General features: G+C 40.4%; 1 protein-coding gene across 1 annotated transcript in view; it reads right to left on the reverse strand.

Annotated features, from left to right (window-relative positions):
* macrod2 (mono-ADP ribosylhydrolase 2) overlaps positions 1 to 17,602 on the reverse strand; it is a 1,184,924-nt gene that overhangs the window by 83,531 nt on the left and 1,083,791 nt on the right. The window contains exon 10 of the mRNA XM_073051265.1: positions 11,159 to 11,240. Within this exon, the coding sequence (XP_072907366.1) occupies positions 11,159 to 11,240 (82 nt within the window). The remainder of the gene's footprint in view (positions 1 to 11,158; positions 11,241 to 17,602) is intronic.

The raw sequence follows: 17,602 nt of genomic DNA on the forward strand, positions 1-17,602 counted from the left end.
TCAGGAAAGATGATAAATCTGATAGTGCTAGTGAGGACTGGGAATCGTATAGCGAGAGGGTTTAACAGTATTGTAATGTCAGCGATGTGAATGAGGATAAGAAAGTATCCATGCTTCTTAGCTTATTGGGTGCTAAAGCATATAGGCTTTTATGCAACTTAGTAACTCCTGACATCCTTGTTTTTGTACTACTCTCTTAATAAGATCCAATGGTACCAAATAATAAAAAACTGGAAATACGCAGCATATCAGCAGCTTCAGAACTGATAAAAAGTCAGCACACTAAATATTAACTCGACATCTCTCTCCACAAATGCTGCCTGATCTGCTCAGTATTTCCACCATTCTCTATCTTACTTCAAATTTCCAGCACTTAGTTTGTTTTCCAGTCATACTAAATTCAGCCTTATCATTAGAAGTTCTGTACTATATTTCAACAGTAATTGGTAAAAGCATGCTTCGTGCTCATGTATGCTAATCCTTGCGGAAAATACTGTACTTCTTTTAGGCTTCTTTGACTCGTGTGAGAGAACATTCACTTGTTCCACTTAATACTAATGCATGTGTTCAAAATATCTTTTTTTTCTTTATCATTTTCTTAAATTGCCAAGACAAAATTGTGAGCTGTTGTGAGAAGCTACTGCCTCCCATATGCCATGACACACAAATATTTGTCTTGTGATGGAAAAAATTTCCAATTCTGCACAAGTTTTAATGAGGATGAGAAAGTGGTTGATTTCCTTTTCACAAAACTCAATACTTTGTGTTGGCTGCCCACACTTTCAATAGTATTTTCTCTGATTCTGATACACATTGCTAGCAACAACTGGTCAGCTACTCTTTGTCACCATCCAAATCTGGCCAGCAGACAAAATTATATGCAATTGGCTTTGTTGCCACAGTTCCTGTGTAATTCATATATGATTCTTCAAACACTCCTTCTTAGGCAATCATTTGAACTTAAAGATAACTTGCTTCTACTGTGTGTCAGTTCTGTGGTGGCTAATGGAGCCTACCAGGTTTCTGCAGACTCAGCCACAATTGATGGAAGTGGGGCTGAAGGAAGTACATGGGTGTGTCATATTATCTTTCCACTGTCATTGCTGAGCTCCTGCATATTTCCAAAGAGACCTGAGATCTCAGCAGTACTGTGGATGCTCCCATTCCCTCTTGATCAGTCAAATTCCAGGAACTCCAATGGATCCCTAAGGATTTTGTGGTTCTTCAAAGAAGCTTTGAAAATAACCTTAACAAATTTCCATGTCCTATTGAAATTGCAGATACTAGCACAGAGTGGCTTCATTGTAAACATTCTGATCATATGATAACTAATTCAATCAAAAGCAAATTGACCTTAATTCTCCATCTTCACAATTCTTTGATTCTGATCAATCTCAAAAATCATCTTCAAAGCCCAAATGGAAATTCCATACTTTCTTGTTTGTTCTGGAATTTCAGAAACTAGACTTGATATATAGGTGTTTGGATGGAAGAACAGAAACATTAAATATTAACTCTTTTTCTTTCATTGTAGATCTACTCAGAATTTGCAGCATTTTCTGTTTCTAGATCAGATTTACAGCATCTGCAAATTTTATTTATTTCCTAACTATGATTTACAAGAATATTCACCAGGACTCGAGGGCCTGTCATACTGGGCAGACTAAGACTTTATTCTTTAGAGTGTAGGAGGCATACAAAATAGAGAGCGTACAGAGGAGATTTACTAGAATGTTACCTGGGTTTCAGCACCCAAGTTACAGGGAAAGGCTAAACAAGTTAGATCTTTATTCTTTGGAGCGTAGAAGGTTGAGGGGGGACTTATTAGAGGTATTTAAAATTATGAGGGGGATAGATCGAGTTGACGTGGATAGGCTTTTTTCATTGAGAGTAGGGGAGATTCAAACAAGAGGACATGATTTGAGAGTTAGAGGGCAAAAGTTTAAGGGTAACATGAGGGGGAATTTCTTTACTCAGAGAGTGGTAACTGTGTGGAATGAGCTTCCAGTAGAAGTGGTAGAGGCAGGTTCGGTATTGTCATTTAAAGTAAAATTGGATAGGTATATGGACAGGAAGGGAATGGAGGGTTTTGGGCTGAGTGTGGGCCAGTGGGACTAGGTGAGAGTAAGCGTCGGCATGGACTAGAAGGGCCGAGATGTCCTGTTTCCGTGCTGTAATGGTTATATGGTTATATAGGCTGAGGGGTAACCTGAAAGAAGTGTAAAAGGACATTTACACACATCTAATGGAGTACTTCCATATTCCAACAGTAATTGGTAAAAGCATGCTTCATGCTCATGCATGCTAATCCTTGCAGAACATGCTGTACTTCTTTGAGGCTTCTGAATAAAATTGGATTGTTTTCTCTGAAGCATTGGAGGCTGAGGAGTAATCTAATAGAGGTTTATAAGTTTATGAGAGGCATAGAGTGAGTGGACAGAGAGCATCTCCTTCCTCGGGTTTATGAAGACGTGTATTGAAGGTGAGAGGGGGTAGGTTCAAGGGGAATGTGAGGGGTAAGCTTTTTACTCAGAGAGTGGCAGATGCCTGGAATGCGCTGCCTGGTATGGTGGTAGAGGCAAATATATTAGAGGCTCTTAAGAGAGGTTTGGGTATGCAGATGACGTAAGAGAGGTGCAGGGATATGGACGTGGTATTGGTAGGAGGGATTAGTGTTTGGGAGTTTTTAATTTGCTTTTTAGCTGGTTCGGCACAACACTGCAGGCCAAATGGCCTGTTTCTGCGTTGAACTCCTTGACATATAGAATCATAAACGGAAAAAAGGAATCAAAAACGAGGCCATAGCTTTAAGGTGAGAGGGGAAAGATTTAAAAGAGATCTGAAAGATAATTTTTTTCATGCAGTGGGTAGCGTATTTATGAAATGAGCTGCCAGAGTAAGTGGTTGAGGAAGGTACAATAACAGCATTTAAAAGACAATTGGACGTATAAAGGTTAGAGGGATATGAGTCAAATGCAGGCAAATGGAACTAGCTTAGATGGGCATCGTACTTAGCATGTTGCTAATTGGGTTGAAGGGCATGTTTCCATGCTGTTCCTTGATGATTGGTAGATCTACATTTTAACATCACGAGAATCCACCCATCCTTACTTGGTTTTCATGGTCTCACCAGAATACGTCTTCAAACCCAGTGTGTATTTTATTGATGGCTTTTTACTGAGCTTCTTAATGAACCTCTCCCTGCCCATTATCAAGCAGTCAGCAGCTGTAAGCTTGTTCACATCGATATTCAGGTCATCAATTTCACCCTAATTTTAAATTTGTTGCATTTTCCATTCCTGCTGTTCGCAGCATATTTGCTGTTTAAGCTTTCCTCTTCACTCTGCCCATCAGCTTTAATAACAAGCAAGCCTCTGCTTTGTGACTTACTGCTATTGGTTTTGTTCTTGCATTATGATCCCTTCAGGCTGATGTTCAGGCAAAGAGCCACAAAATATTGAAGCACTTATTTAAAGCCGAGGAGAGTAGGAACTTATTGCTGCAGAGAATGGCGATTCTCTAGAATTCTTCACCACAGAGGGCTGAGAGGTTACATCATTGGAGGCATTTAAAGAGGAAGTAGCAAATTTTTGGAAGATCGGTGAATTGAGGTTGGCACAGAAGAGCATACGAGGTCTGAGGTAGATCAGCCATGATCATATTGAATGACGGGGTCAGGACTGAGGAGGCAAGTAACCTACTTATGGTTCTTCATCTCATTCTTCAATACTGAGGCTACATGCCCTTCCTTTTGTAGTTGAAACAGCTACTGTTTAAAACTGGTACACTAGCCAAAATACTTTGGCATATTTTGCAGACACCTTCATTGATGTGATGATCTTACAGGCAGGGTCAAAAGTTAAAGCTTGTATGTTTAATGATTTAGATTGAATTTGCTCATCTGTTAAATTACTACACATGTCAGGAAGGTGCCAAATTTACAGACCTTACATAGATTCTACAATACAAATAAATAATAATTACTGGCCTCTCCTGATCTTTGGTTTCTGGTTTCAGATTTGTTGCTTTCTACAATCTTCAAGGGCGCTGGCTTAAAGTGATTCTGTGTGCCCTCTATCACCTTATTGAACGCAACATACTTGGATTTTCAGAAGGCCTTTGACAAGGTGCCACACATGAGGCTGCTTAACTAGCTGTGAGCCCATGGTATTACAGGGAAGATTCTAGCATGGATGAAGCAATGGCTGATTAGCAGGAGGCAAAGAGTGGGAATAAAGAGAGCCTTTTCAGGCTGACTGCTGGTGACTAGTGGTGTTCCACAGGGGTCTGTGTTGGCACCAATTCTTCTTACATTATATATTAATGATTTGGTTGATGGAATTGATGGCTTTTTTGCAAAGTTTGCAGACGATATGAAAATAGGAGGGAGGAGTATGTAGGTGTGAGGAAGTAGAGAGGCTACAGAAGACAAATAATGACAGATGGAATACACTGTCAAGAAATGTATGCTCATGCACTTTAGTAAAAGGAGAAAAACGGATGACTATTTTCTAAATGAGAGAAAATACAAAATAGTGAGATGTAAAGGGACTTGAGAGTCCCTAAAGGTTCATTTGCAGGTTGAGTCTGTGGTGAGGAAGGCAAATGCGATGTTAGCATTTATTTCAAGAAGACTAGAATATAAAAGCAAGGATGTAATGTTGAGACTTCATAAAGCTTGGTGAGGCCTCACTTGGAGTATTGTGAGCAGTTTTGGGTCCCTTATTTCAGAAAGGATGTGCTGAAACTGGAGACGGTTCCAGGATTGAATGGCTTGTCATATGGGCCTGTATTCACTAGAGTTCAGAAAAATGAGGGTTGACCTCATTGAAAGCTATCATATAGTGAAGAGTGGATATGGAGAGGATGTTTGCTATGGTGGGAGAGTCTAGTACCAGAGCGCACAGCCTTAGAATAGAGGGGCATCCTTTTAGAACAGAGTTGAGGAACTTCTTTAGCCAGAGTGTGGTAATCTGTGGAATTCTCTGCCACAGGCAGCTGAGGGGGCCAAGACTTTATGTATATATAAGGCAGAGGTTGACAGATTCTTGATTGGTCAGGGCATGAAGGGATACGGGGAGAAGGCAGGAGATTGGGGGAGAGAGGGAAATTGGATCAGCATGATGAAGTGGCAGAGCAAACTCTATGAGCCAAATGGCGTAATTCTGCTCTTATATGCTCTGGTCGCATAGTCTATAATCTTCGGACTTACACCAGGAGATCGGCTAAAGTGGTATGCTCAGTGTATCTGTTCACTGTGTATGATTGCTTTTTCACATTAATGTGATTTATTTTTGAACAGCCATACAACTTTAAAGTTAACAGATGATTTTCAGGAGAAATGATGCTATGTCTATTCTAGGTAAGAACTGCAGGCTTCACAAACTAAAATTAAGTTTCTGGTATGACTCGATTGCTTCTGAACTACTCCTGCATTAACTGTTAAACTCAATGATCAGTTGATCAGCATATTTAATACTTTATTTCTCCTGTGCGCAGACAAAACTCAACTTCCATTTCTTCAAGTCTGCACATTGAGGTTTCTGGGCTATTAATTAATTTTCAGATTTGCCCCATCACCTTGAGTGTATTGTCACTTAATACATTTGATGACTTTGTAACCTTGGGCAACAGTAATTCTTTCCCTTGCTGTCCTTGTCACCCAAGTAGTTTATGTTCCTAATCACTTATGTAGAGTTATATGGGAAAATACGAAAACCCCTGGAAGATGCATCTAATTTTATTTGAGGTTTGGGGCAGCATGGTAGTGCAGTGGTGAGCTCAGCACGGAGCCAGTGAACCAGGTTCAACTCTGCCACTGCCTCTAAGAAGTTTGCACGTTCTCCTGCGTTTCCTCCTGGTGCTCCGCTTTCCTCCCACATTCCAAAGACACAGGTTAGTAGGTTAATTGGTAATATGTGTGTAATTAGGCAGCGTGGGCTGGAGAGCCTACTACTATGCTGTAAGGCTCTCAAAAACAAGGTTGGGCAGTTTCTACATGTACACAACATTAGACACCTGAGCAAATACATGTTATGACATCACACTCATTGACGTGAACAACTGTTGGAACAAGGATTAATGATGTCACTATGGCACAACAAGTAGAGCTGGCAATCAGGGTTCGATCCTGATCTTGGTAAGGCCTATGCGGTATTTGCATGGAAATGAGTAAGAACTGCATTGAGAACTAACTGAGATTTCATGGGTAAAATTGTCTCCACCTATATCGCAATAAATGTAAGGACATTTAGATTTTTCAGTGGCACCACAAAACAGACATTCTCAAATTTGTAAACTCGGCTTATGTCCAGGAAAATATTGGACCCTAAGGAATGGACCTTAAACATTGTTTAACAATAATGACTGGGATAGCTAGAAGGTATAATTTTCTAAATGGGTAACAAGAGCAGGAATAATAATCTACCTCATCCACCAGTCCCCTCTGTCGTTCGTTGGTTGTAACTTCTCCAACCTTGATCCATCAGTCACATCAAGCTGCAAGCTATTGTGTTCATGCCAAAAGCTGGGCATTGATTAACTTTCCTTCTTTCCATCTGTGGTAAGCTACCACCAACCGGCCAATAATCTCACAACTGCACCTAATTCTTATTCCTCCTTGCATACCAACCACTGGTGCCGCCGTCACTGCCCCTGACCTACCTCTCCCACTCTTCTACCTCCTGAGGCAGCAACTAGTGCAAGAGAGGTTCAGTCACCATTAGTTCTGAGCTTTGCCATTTCATGTGATCAGCTTCCATGGGAAATGTCTGAAGACTGAATGTGGAGTCACCTTGGCCTTCAGCATTGTTGGGAAACAATGTACACTGTGTCACCCTCGCTGCCATTCCCCCTCAAACACCTCTCCACCAAAGATGAAGAGGATCCCAATTCGTAGTCAAATATAAATATTCGACTTACTGAGAACTGCAAAAGACTTGTTTATAAGGATCAGGTGGCACTAACTGATTATGTTAAGCTAAAATATACAAAGTAAAATTATTATTCTACTTCAACAATCATGTGACACCAGGAGGAGAACAATCACACACCTTTTTTCTGTTACAAAGGTATTTGATTTTTTTCCTCTGTCAAGGTTCTGGAATGAGTATGCTCCATACATTCCAATAGCAAGTATACACTCTGACAAATGATTATGATCTAGTTATTGGTCTGGTCGTAGGATGTTTATTACGACAGGCAGTACATATAAAATTAGAAACATATGGGAGCAGTTAAAAGAATGATGATATTTTGTGTAGCTGTAGTTGACTCCAGTTAATTTAAGTCATAACTTAAAAGACACAACATCCCGAATGTCGGGGTCTAGAGGTGAACACCATAGATTTGCTGATTTTGTTTAGGTGCTGGCTTAAATAATAGGCAATTTAGTAGACATAGGTTTAAATCCCAGCGTGGTAGCTGTGGAATTCAAATTCAATCAATAATTGAAAACTTAAAAACAGAACAGCTTGTGATGACGAATGAGACACTAGTCATAAAAACTCACTTAGTTCATCAAAATCCTTTATGGTAAGGAAATATTCCATCCTTACTCAGTAAAGCCTTTTCTAGACCCAACAATGTAAATTATTCTTAATTACCATCCAAAGTTGGCCTAAGAAAGCTCATCATCTTAGGGTAAATATGGATGGGTAATAAATGCTGACATTGCTAGTAATGTCCAGATCCAAACTACAAATATTTTTTAAGACCATAAGACCTTATGATATATGTGCAGAATTAGGTCATTTGGCCCATCAAGTCTGCTCCATTACTTCATTGTGGTTGATCCAATTTTCCTCTCAGACCCAATCTCCAGCCTTCTCCTCATATCCCTTTGTGTCCTGACCAATCAAGAATCTATCAACCTCTGCCTTGAATATACATAAAAATTCCACAACTGCCTGTGGCAAAGAATTCCACAGATTCATCACTCTCTGGCTAATGAAATTCCTCCTCATCTCCATTCAAAAAGGATGGCCCTCTATTCTGAGGCTGTGCCCCCTGGTCTTAGACTCTTCCACTACAGGAAACATCCTCTCCACATCCACTCTATCAAGTCCTTTCACCATTTGATAGATTTCAATGAGGTTATCCCTCATTCTTCTGAATTCTAGTGAATACAGGCCCTGAGCTATCAAATACTCTTCATATGACAAGCCATTCAATCCTGGAATCATTTTTGTGAACCTTCTTTGAACCCTGTAAAGATTTAGCACATCCTTTCTTAGATCAGGGGCCCAAAACTGTTCACAATACTCCAAGTGAATCATCACCAGTGGTTTAAAAAGTCTCAACATGACATCCTTACTTTTATATTCTAGTCCTCCTGAAATGAATGCTAAAATTGGATTTGTCTTCTTCACCACAGACTCAACCTGCAAATTAACCTTTAGGGAATCCTGCACAAGGACTCCCTGGTCACTTTACACCTCAGGCTTTTGCATTTCCTCTCCATTTAGAAAATAATCATCCTTTTTTTCCCCTTTTATCGAAGTGCATGACCATACACTTCCTGACATTGTATTCCTTCTGCCACTTCTTTGCCCATTCTCCTAATCTGTCTGTCCATCTGTAGCCTCTCTTCTTCATCAAAATTACCTGCTCCTCCATCTATCTTTATATTGTCTGCAAACTTTGTGACAAGGCAATCAATTCCATCATCCAAATCATTGACATATAACGTAAGAAGAATTGGTCCCAGCACAGATCCCTGTGGAATACCACTAGTCACCAGCAGCCAGCCAGAATAGGCTTCCTTTATTCCCGGTCTTTGCCTCCTGCCAATCAGCCACTGCTTTATCCATGCTAGAATCTTCTCTGTAATACCAGGGGCTCATAGCTTGCTAAGCAGCGTCATGTTTGGCAAAGGCCTTCTGAAAAACCAAGTACACAACATCAACAGATTCTCCTTTGTCTATCCTGTTTGTTATTTCTTCAAAGAATTCCAACAGATTTGTCAGGCAAGATTTTCCCTTGAGGAAACCGTGCTGACCATGGCCTATTTTCTCATCTGTCTCCAAGTACCCTGAGATCACATCCTTAATAATCGACTTCCACATATTCCCAACCACTGAGGTCAGACAAACTAGCCTATACTGTAGTTTCACTTTGTCTGCCTCTCTCCCCTCTTGAAAAACGGAGTGACTTTTGCAATTTTTCAGTCTTATGGAACCATTCCTAAATCTAGCGATTCTTGAAAATTATTATTAATGCCTCCACAATCTCTTCAGCCACTTCTTTCAGAACTCTGTAGTGTATACCATGTGGTTCAGTTTACTTCTCCTCCTTCAAATCTTTCAGTTTCCCCAAGAAACTTCCCTCTAGTTATGTCAACTTCACACACTTGATGCCCCTGACACCTGGAACTTTCATCATACTTCTAGTATCTTCCACAGTGAAGACTGCTGCAAAATATTTATTCAGTTTAGCAGCTATTTTGTTGTCCCCATTACTACCTCTCCAGTCTTGTTTTCTAGCAGTCTTATATCGACTCTTGCCTCTCTTTTACACTTCATGTATCCTCTTTAATACCATTGGTGAGCTTACTTTCATATTCCGTTTTTCAAGAGGGCAGAGAGGCAGACAAAGTGAAACTACAGTATAGGCTAGTTTGTCTGACCTCAGTGGCTGGGAATATGTGGAAGTTGATTATTAAGTTCTAGCCTCACTATCAAGTGGCACAGGTAGCCATTCTGACATCACAACCCTGGAGGTCCTGCCCTTTAACTTTGGACCTAACTCCATGAACTCCCTACACTGAGCCTCGTCACTTGTCCCACCCATGTCATTGGTACCTACATGGACCATGACATCTGGTTGTTCAACCTCCGACTTAACATTACTGAGGACTCAGTCTGAGATATCCCAGACCCTGGCACCCAGGAGTCAACATACCATTCAGGAATCTCTTTCTCACCGATAGAACCTCCTTTCTATTCCCCTAACTAATGAATCAACTATCACCCCACCATGTCTCTTCTCCCCACTTCCCATTTGAGTCGCAGAGGCAGTGCCAGAAGCCCAACCTCTGCTAGGTCATTCTCTGCCCCCTGACAGTATCCAAAATGATATACCTGTTGTTGAGGGGATGGCCTCAGGAGTGTTCTGCATTGTTTCCTTAACCCCTTTCTCCTTCCTGATTGTCACCCAGTTTCCTGTGTCTTGCACCAAGGGTGTAACTACCTCCCTATGTGTCCTATCTCTCACTCTTCCAGTCTCCCGAATGATCCGGAGTTCATCGAGTTCCAGCTCCCACTGCTTAATGCAATTGGTAGAAGCTACAGCTGGATGAACTTCTCACAGCAGTAGTCAGGGTTACTGGAGGTTTCTCTGCCTTCCAACATCCCACAAGAGGAGCATTTCACTATCCTGCCTGGCATCTCTGTGGTCGTAGCTGAGCAGATACAAGGAAGAGAAGAAAAAAATATTGAGCTTTTCTTTCATTGCTTTCTCTGAGTGAAGCTCTCTTCGCAGAAGACTCAAATATCTAAAGCCTTAAAATCACCACTCTGACTATGTCCACTCAGATGACGGCTACTGCAACGACAGCAGCAGTGCTTGCCTGTATTCCTCTAATTTGCTCTAATTAATCCCAAATGCCGATTGGTTGCTGGTCAAAGCTCTATTACGCTGCTGTGACCTGGTCCTGCCTTTTATCCTCGGGCAGTGGCACTGATTGAAGATCCCCTCCTCTCCAAACCTCTGGTGTCAGGATTGGCTGCTGGTCAAAGCTCTATTTGACTGTTGCATTGGACCATGGAGATTTCAAGTGATAATAACATGCAGTATTCTCAACAACACGAACTGAAGGTAGATGGACAGATTTCAAACCAAGACAAAAAATGCTGGAAAGACTCAACAAGTAATGCAGTAGTCATGGAAAGAGAAGCAGAGCAAAAATTTCAGGTCAAAGACCCTTTATCGTAACAGACTTTAAATGCTAATTTCATCCCAGGTGTGAATTATAGGTCATTTACCTTAAATGTTAACTTGAGTTTCTCTCTCTTTATGGCCTGACCTGCTGAGTGTTTCAAGTACTTCCCCTTTGTGTATTATATTTCCAGCTCCTTCAGTACTTAACTTAAATGCACACATTTGTACACCCAAAAAAATCAGCTGTTTTTATGAAGTTAGATTTGTTTCAATAACATACCTATTGGAAAATGGTGAAGCATTTTCTCCTTGTAGATCTTGTGATCACTTTCCAAGAAAACACAGAAGATAATACGATCCACCTGGAAGTAAAAATAATCAGTTGAACATAGTTTTCCAGAGGAATTGGATAAATACTCATGGCAGAAATTTTTAATGACATGGAGAAAGAGCAAGAGAGTAGAGCTAATTGAACAGTTTGTTCCAAGAGTCAGAATGGATGTGATTAGTTGGATATTATCATTTTCAGCTACATCAATCTATGGTTCTAACACCAGAAAAGGGATGCAATTTGCACATGTCACACAAATATTAGTTGCAGGATTTGTTCCTAATTGCAAATTATACAACCATTAAAAAAACATATCAAATTGAATGCACACATTTTAGGAAACTTATCATATATTCAGGTAGGCATTGAAAAAGCATCCTGTAAAATTGATTACAGTCATCAATTTTAGGCAAACAGAAATGATACAGCATGTCAGTGAAATGTTAACTCACTGTCACTAGATACACACAAAATATAATTGCTTATTTGGGAGCACAGCAAGAAAGAACAGTCTCCAGATGTTGCAGTGTTTGATTATTGCTGAGTATCAGAAACAGGAACAGTTGTAGGCCATTTGGCCCATTGAGTCTATTCTGCCATCAATTAGAACACAGCTGATCTTCCACTTCAGCACCTTCTCTTGCAATTTCATATTCCTTAATTCCATAGGTATCAAAAATCTATCAGTATTAGCCTCAAGAAACAATGACTGAGCAAGCACATTCACTGGGTAGAGAATTCAGAATACTGATGAACTAATCAAGTGAAAGAACCTGAAGCTGGCATCAAGTGCTGATATATAATCTATCCCCCTTTTCTCCCTAGCAGCACATAGATTGGCAGTCACTTACTAATGTAGCGGTTAACATGAAATGCGAATAATGAGAAAAATGGAATTCAGGATCAACAACTTTACTTAAAACAGTGCCTTGCATGTGGAATTTCCCACTATGTCGGGGTGCTTAAGGTAAAAAAAAATTCATATTCAAATGAAAGCAAGCTAAACAAATGGATGGGAGGAGGCTTGTAACGTGGGCAAAGGCCAGTTTTTATGCTGCATGCACCATGTAAATCTGAAAATGATGAGCAGCAGCATCTCATTCCAGTTTGATTTCATTCACAGGGGATTACAGCTAATCGGGAAGAAGCTACATAAAATATTCTGGATACTGTCACTGTATAATAATGTAAATTATACAAGCAGATACCCTGGTATACAAAATCCCCTAACATAATATACTACTAATAAGCAATCTATTTTAAATTCCCCTGTATGAAAGATTTATCAGATACACTACATATTAAAAAAATAATCTTTAAACAGATAGATGTGATGAGATGAACCTACATAACAATTTTCTCTGACTGTTACTGAGACAGAAGTCGACAGCAAATAATTGGTCCATATATATAAAAAAATTAGACCACATCTCCAATTATTTTAATGGCTATTGTAAATAATATTTTCCAATTAAAGTGAATAATAATCAGTCCCAACTTTCTTGAACATATGGAATCTGTAAGAATTACGACAAATAGAGAAATTAGTTGAGTCAAGTCCTGAAGATATCTATTCCTCAAAACATTACTGTTTGCCCTGAATTGCAATGCAGTTTAGTGAGCAGTGACAAATGGTAAAGTTGGAAATGAATTGCGTTTCAGCAAACAGCCAAATGAGACTGTTGAGTTTTCTCAACCATAGACATTGTGACACATATACAATTTGTCTTCTTTGCCACTGTCTTCAAGGGAGATACAAAATTATGCATGATCATATATTGAAAGGACATCTTCTATGGTTTACATTTAAAGTGACTGACAAAACAGTGATAATCCTGTATTCAGCAGGATAGGGATAGGGTGGAGTAAGATGGATGTCCATTGCTGAATGATAAATGATAAAATGAAAGAAAAGGCAATGTACATGCAAATTAAATGAAAAAGCAAGTAATGTTTTAAGCCCTCGGCGATATTATTAATATTTAATATACAACTTTGCATCTCATATTCTATCTTAAAAGAGGGCATACAAGATTACATATGAAAAAGTGTCATTACCATGAACTCAGCTAGTTTGACGGTCATTGCTTAATATTACCAATAAGCATGAATTCATCAGAGATCCTCCTCAGGAACCAAGGTCTCACTGTCAGTGTTTCGAGCAAAAAATATTTGTCAAAGATACACTGTAACTTCTTCATGGTTTTACATGAGGATAGAGAGTCTGATTCTTTCATTTTGGTATTAGAACGAAATACGAGTCTCCACAGTTTTAAAATATTAATTATGGGATACTGTAAACTGAGCGTATGTGTATTGCACAGAAATATAAAAAGTCTGTCTGACATAACCCCTAACAATGTTTGATAATGAGGAAGAGTGCATGGTGATAACAGGCCAGAATACATTCCTGACTTTTCAACAGTTCAATGGGAGCCAAAAACAGAGGGCACACATTTACGATGTTGAGACACCTCCTCAGCTGTGCTGGGACACATCATCAGTGACGCAGTCTGGGCCAATGGGTGTGTCGGGTCTTTCCACGTCAGTCACCCTTGCTAGGCAACCCAGCCGGGGTTGATCAAGCCCTGGCTTGCATCCCAGCAGCATCGGTCCATGTGCCACACCTCTTGAGCCACATGGAGGCTTGCTCAGCAAACTCTGTGACGGTCCTGATTGCTCTTCTCCTTGCAGCCCCTCTCATGCTCGGGAGAGATTAGGTTAAGGTAACTGGTAGAAGGATTTGAAAAGAAATGATGAAAAATATTTCCTCTCAGTGTGAGGCAGGTGACTGTAATTGACTGCCTAATGGAGTGGTGGAGGCAGATTATTATGTCATTTCATTTAAAAGTACCTGGGCATGTGCTTGACGATCTGTACCCTGCAGGGCCACAGCTCAAGTGCTAGAAGCTGAAATTTTATCAGAAGGATCTTTCAATGCAGACACACTGACCACCTCAGTTTTAATCTACCCATTCCTTTGAAAGGGGTCGCCAATATTCATTAAAAATTGATTGCAGCAACTTATTAATTTAAACTTTATTTAATTAACATTTTCAATTAACCACATCAGTTGAATGAAATTTAAAATAACGATTTCTTTTTTAAGGTTTCACCTCTTTAAAAATTATTTAAATGTATGTACATCACTGTTTTAAATACCATCAGTTATCAATAATGCAAAAGATGTCTGAGAGCCTAAACAATCAGAAGAACGCACACAAAATGCTGGAGGAACTCAGCAGGCCAGGCAGCATCTATAGAATTAAGTACAGTCAGCATTTCGGGACGAAACCCATCGGCAGGACTGACACGTTGACTACTTTTTTTCATAGATGCTGCCTGGCCTGCTGAGTTCCTCCAGCATTTTGTGTGTGTTGCTCGGATTTCTGGCATCTGCAGATTTTCTCTTGTTTGTGACAATCAGAAGACCTCAGCTTGCAATGACCAAAGCCTATTCACTGTTTGTGTGCATGCAAGGTCCATCCCCCTTTATTCTTTGTCTGCTTTAATGGTGTGATTGGTCATTCTCCTGAAAATGCGAGCGAACAGACTTATTGTTCCCCATTGTTATCAAAGCTTCCCCACTTTATGAAGGGCTGGATACCCAAGACTTGCCGTATGCTGATACAGATCTCACAGCTACACAACAGACGGGCATGATTGAGGGTGACTTACCTTCTTAGCAATGAGTACAACATGGGAAAAAGGGATTGAGCGGAGTGACAAAGGCACTTGACAACAACTTTTTTGAGCTCATCTATGAACACAGCTTAATTTTTACATTTAATGTCTCTCTTTTTCCTTTTCAAGGTGGTTGGGGTTCTGTCAAAGACCCTGACCTAGGACTACCGTCAAACTTTGGTTCTTTGCGATGACAGGACCCGCTCTCAGGGCTCACCAGCCAGCCGTTTCTCAATATCCCAAGGACGCAGCCTAGAAGACAAGCGCACCGTTGGGGTTCTGAGGCTATGCGGCTCTGGGGGTGTGCCGATTCTATGCCGATATCACTGACTGAGACATTGTGGGACAGAACAGAACATTGGGAACAGCGGATTAGCTGTTGGGGGCTCTGTATTCAGATTACACTCTCTCTCTCTTTCTTTTGCTGCTGGGGGAGAGTTTGTTGCCGATTCCAGAGTTGGATATCTTAGAAAAAAGTGATATTAACACTGTAAATCAGACTTTAACACTGCAAATCAGCAAGTTGCTTGTTTTTGTTGGTCTCCCCCCACCTCCCACCCTTTCCCCCTAGCTGTGACAGGATGACATCTCTATGTCCCCTTGTTAGGGAGAGAGAGAGTCTGTGATATGTCGAATTATTGGGAGAATGATTTGTTTTTGTTGTACTGCAGATCATAGTCTTCCTTGGGTTTGCTTTTGCTTGCTTGGTGGGTAGAGGGTGCTGACACTTATTCTGCTGAAGTGGGAGATCGGGATATAGCAGCTTTGCTGCTGCTTGCTCATGGGGGAAGTAGGGAGGCTTTGGGGTTCCAGCCTTTTTTACTGTCATTCATTCTTTGGGGCACTCTTGTTTTCGTGGATGTCTGCGAAGAACAAGAATTACATTGTATACATTCTCTGATATTAAATCTAACTATTGAACTATTGCTGAGGTAATCAGATTATTGCTGATAATTTGAGTGCAAGAGCAATTACGAAGAAAGCACGGCAGAGCCTCTACTTAGGAGTTTACGAAGATTCATCATGTCGTCTAAAGCTTTGACAAGCCTTGATAGATGTGCAGTGGAGAATATATTGACTGGCTGCATCACAACCTGATATGGAAACACGAGTGCCCTTGAATGGAAAATCCTACTAAAAGTAGTGGATATGAACCAGTCCATCATGGGTAGGGCACTCCCCTCCACTGAGCTGATCCACATGAAATACTGTTGCAGGGAAGCAGTAACCATCATCAGAATCCCACACCACCCAGGACTGCTGCCATCAGGAAAAAGGTACATGAGCCTCAGGATTCACACCATCAGGATCAGGAACAATTACTACCTCTCAACCATCAGGCTCTTGAACCAAAGGGGATGACTTCACTTGCTCCATCATGTTTTTCTGGATGTCTGCAAAGATGTCTGCAAGTACTTCAGGATGCATATTGCATACATTTCTCTGATATTAAATGGAACTACTGAACTAGTGAAATGTTCCAACAACCAATGGACTCACTTTCAAGGACTATTCATCTCATGTTCTCGCTATTTATTGCTTATTTATTGATTATTATTATTTCTTTCTTTTTGTATTTGCACAGTTTGTTGCCTTCTGCACTCTGGTTGAACGCTCAAGGTGAGTAGTCTTTTATTGATTCTGTTATGGTTATTATTCTGTAGATTTATTGAGAATGCCCACCAGAAAATGAATCTCAGGGTTGTACATGGTGACATACCTGTACTTTGATAATAAATTTACTTTGAACTTTGTTTTACTGTTCATGCTTCCTGACTCTTCAGTTACATTCAATATGAGTGATGCTTTGCACTAAATGCTGTAATTAATGGTCTTTGGTGAAGGGACCCAAAGATTTCTAAATGACAGTGGCCACATGCTACCATCCCAGAGAGTTCCAGGACACAAGACATTGGTTTGGCTGTTGTAGGGCTCCAGATGGTACAGACAGTTCTACAAGGTTTGAACATTCAGAAGCCAGCTGATCCATTTTAAAAGAAACTATTGCCGGCAGCTCACAACGAAAAGCATGTACACTCAGTAGCAATTTTATTAGGTACAGGAGTGGAACTCGGTGTGTACTTCTGTTGCTGTAGCCCATCCACTTCAAGGTTCAAAGTGTTGTGTAATCAGAGAAGCTCTTCTGCACACCATTGTTGTAATATGCGTCATTTTGAGCTATTGACACTTTCCTGTCAGCCTCAAGCAGTCTCATCATTCTCCTCTAACCTCTTTCGTTATCAAAGCATTTTTGCCGATTGAGCTTCCACTCACTGGATGCATTTTACTTCTCACATCTTTCCCGGTAAACTCTAAGACTGTTGGTGCGTGAAAATCCCAGGAGGTCAGCAGTTTCTGAGATACTCAAACCACCCTGTCTGGTACCAAGAATCACGCCATGGTCAAAGTCACTTAAATCATATTTCCTCCTCATGCTGATATTCGCTGTGAACAACAACTGAACCTCTTGACCATGTCTGCATGTTTTTATGCATTGCTTTGCTGCTACATGATTGACTGACTGGATATCTGCATTAACAAGCAAGTGTTCAGGTATACCTAATAAAGTGGCCACTGAGTGTATATAGTACTGACTACAGACATGCTCAATGAAAGCAAGTATATTTATAGAAATCTGTGGAAACCTAAATTCAGATAATTAGGTAACTTGGTATTAAAAGGAAATGAGCTCATGTGGGTAACAGTTGC

This window comes from Hemitrygon akajei, chromosome 7 (genome assembly GCF_048418815.1).
Source record: "Hemitrygon akajei chromosome 7, sHemAka1.3, whole genome shotgun sequence".
In the NCBI taxonomy this organism is placed as follows: Eukaryota; Metazoa; Chordata; class Chondrichthyes; order Myliobatiformes; family Dasyatidae; genus Hemitrygon; species Hemitrygon akajei.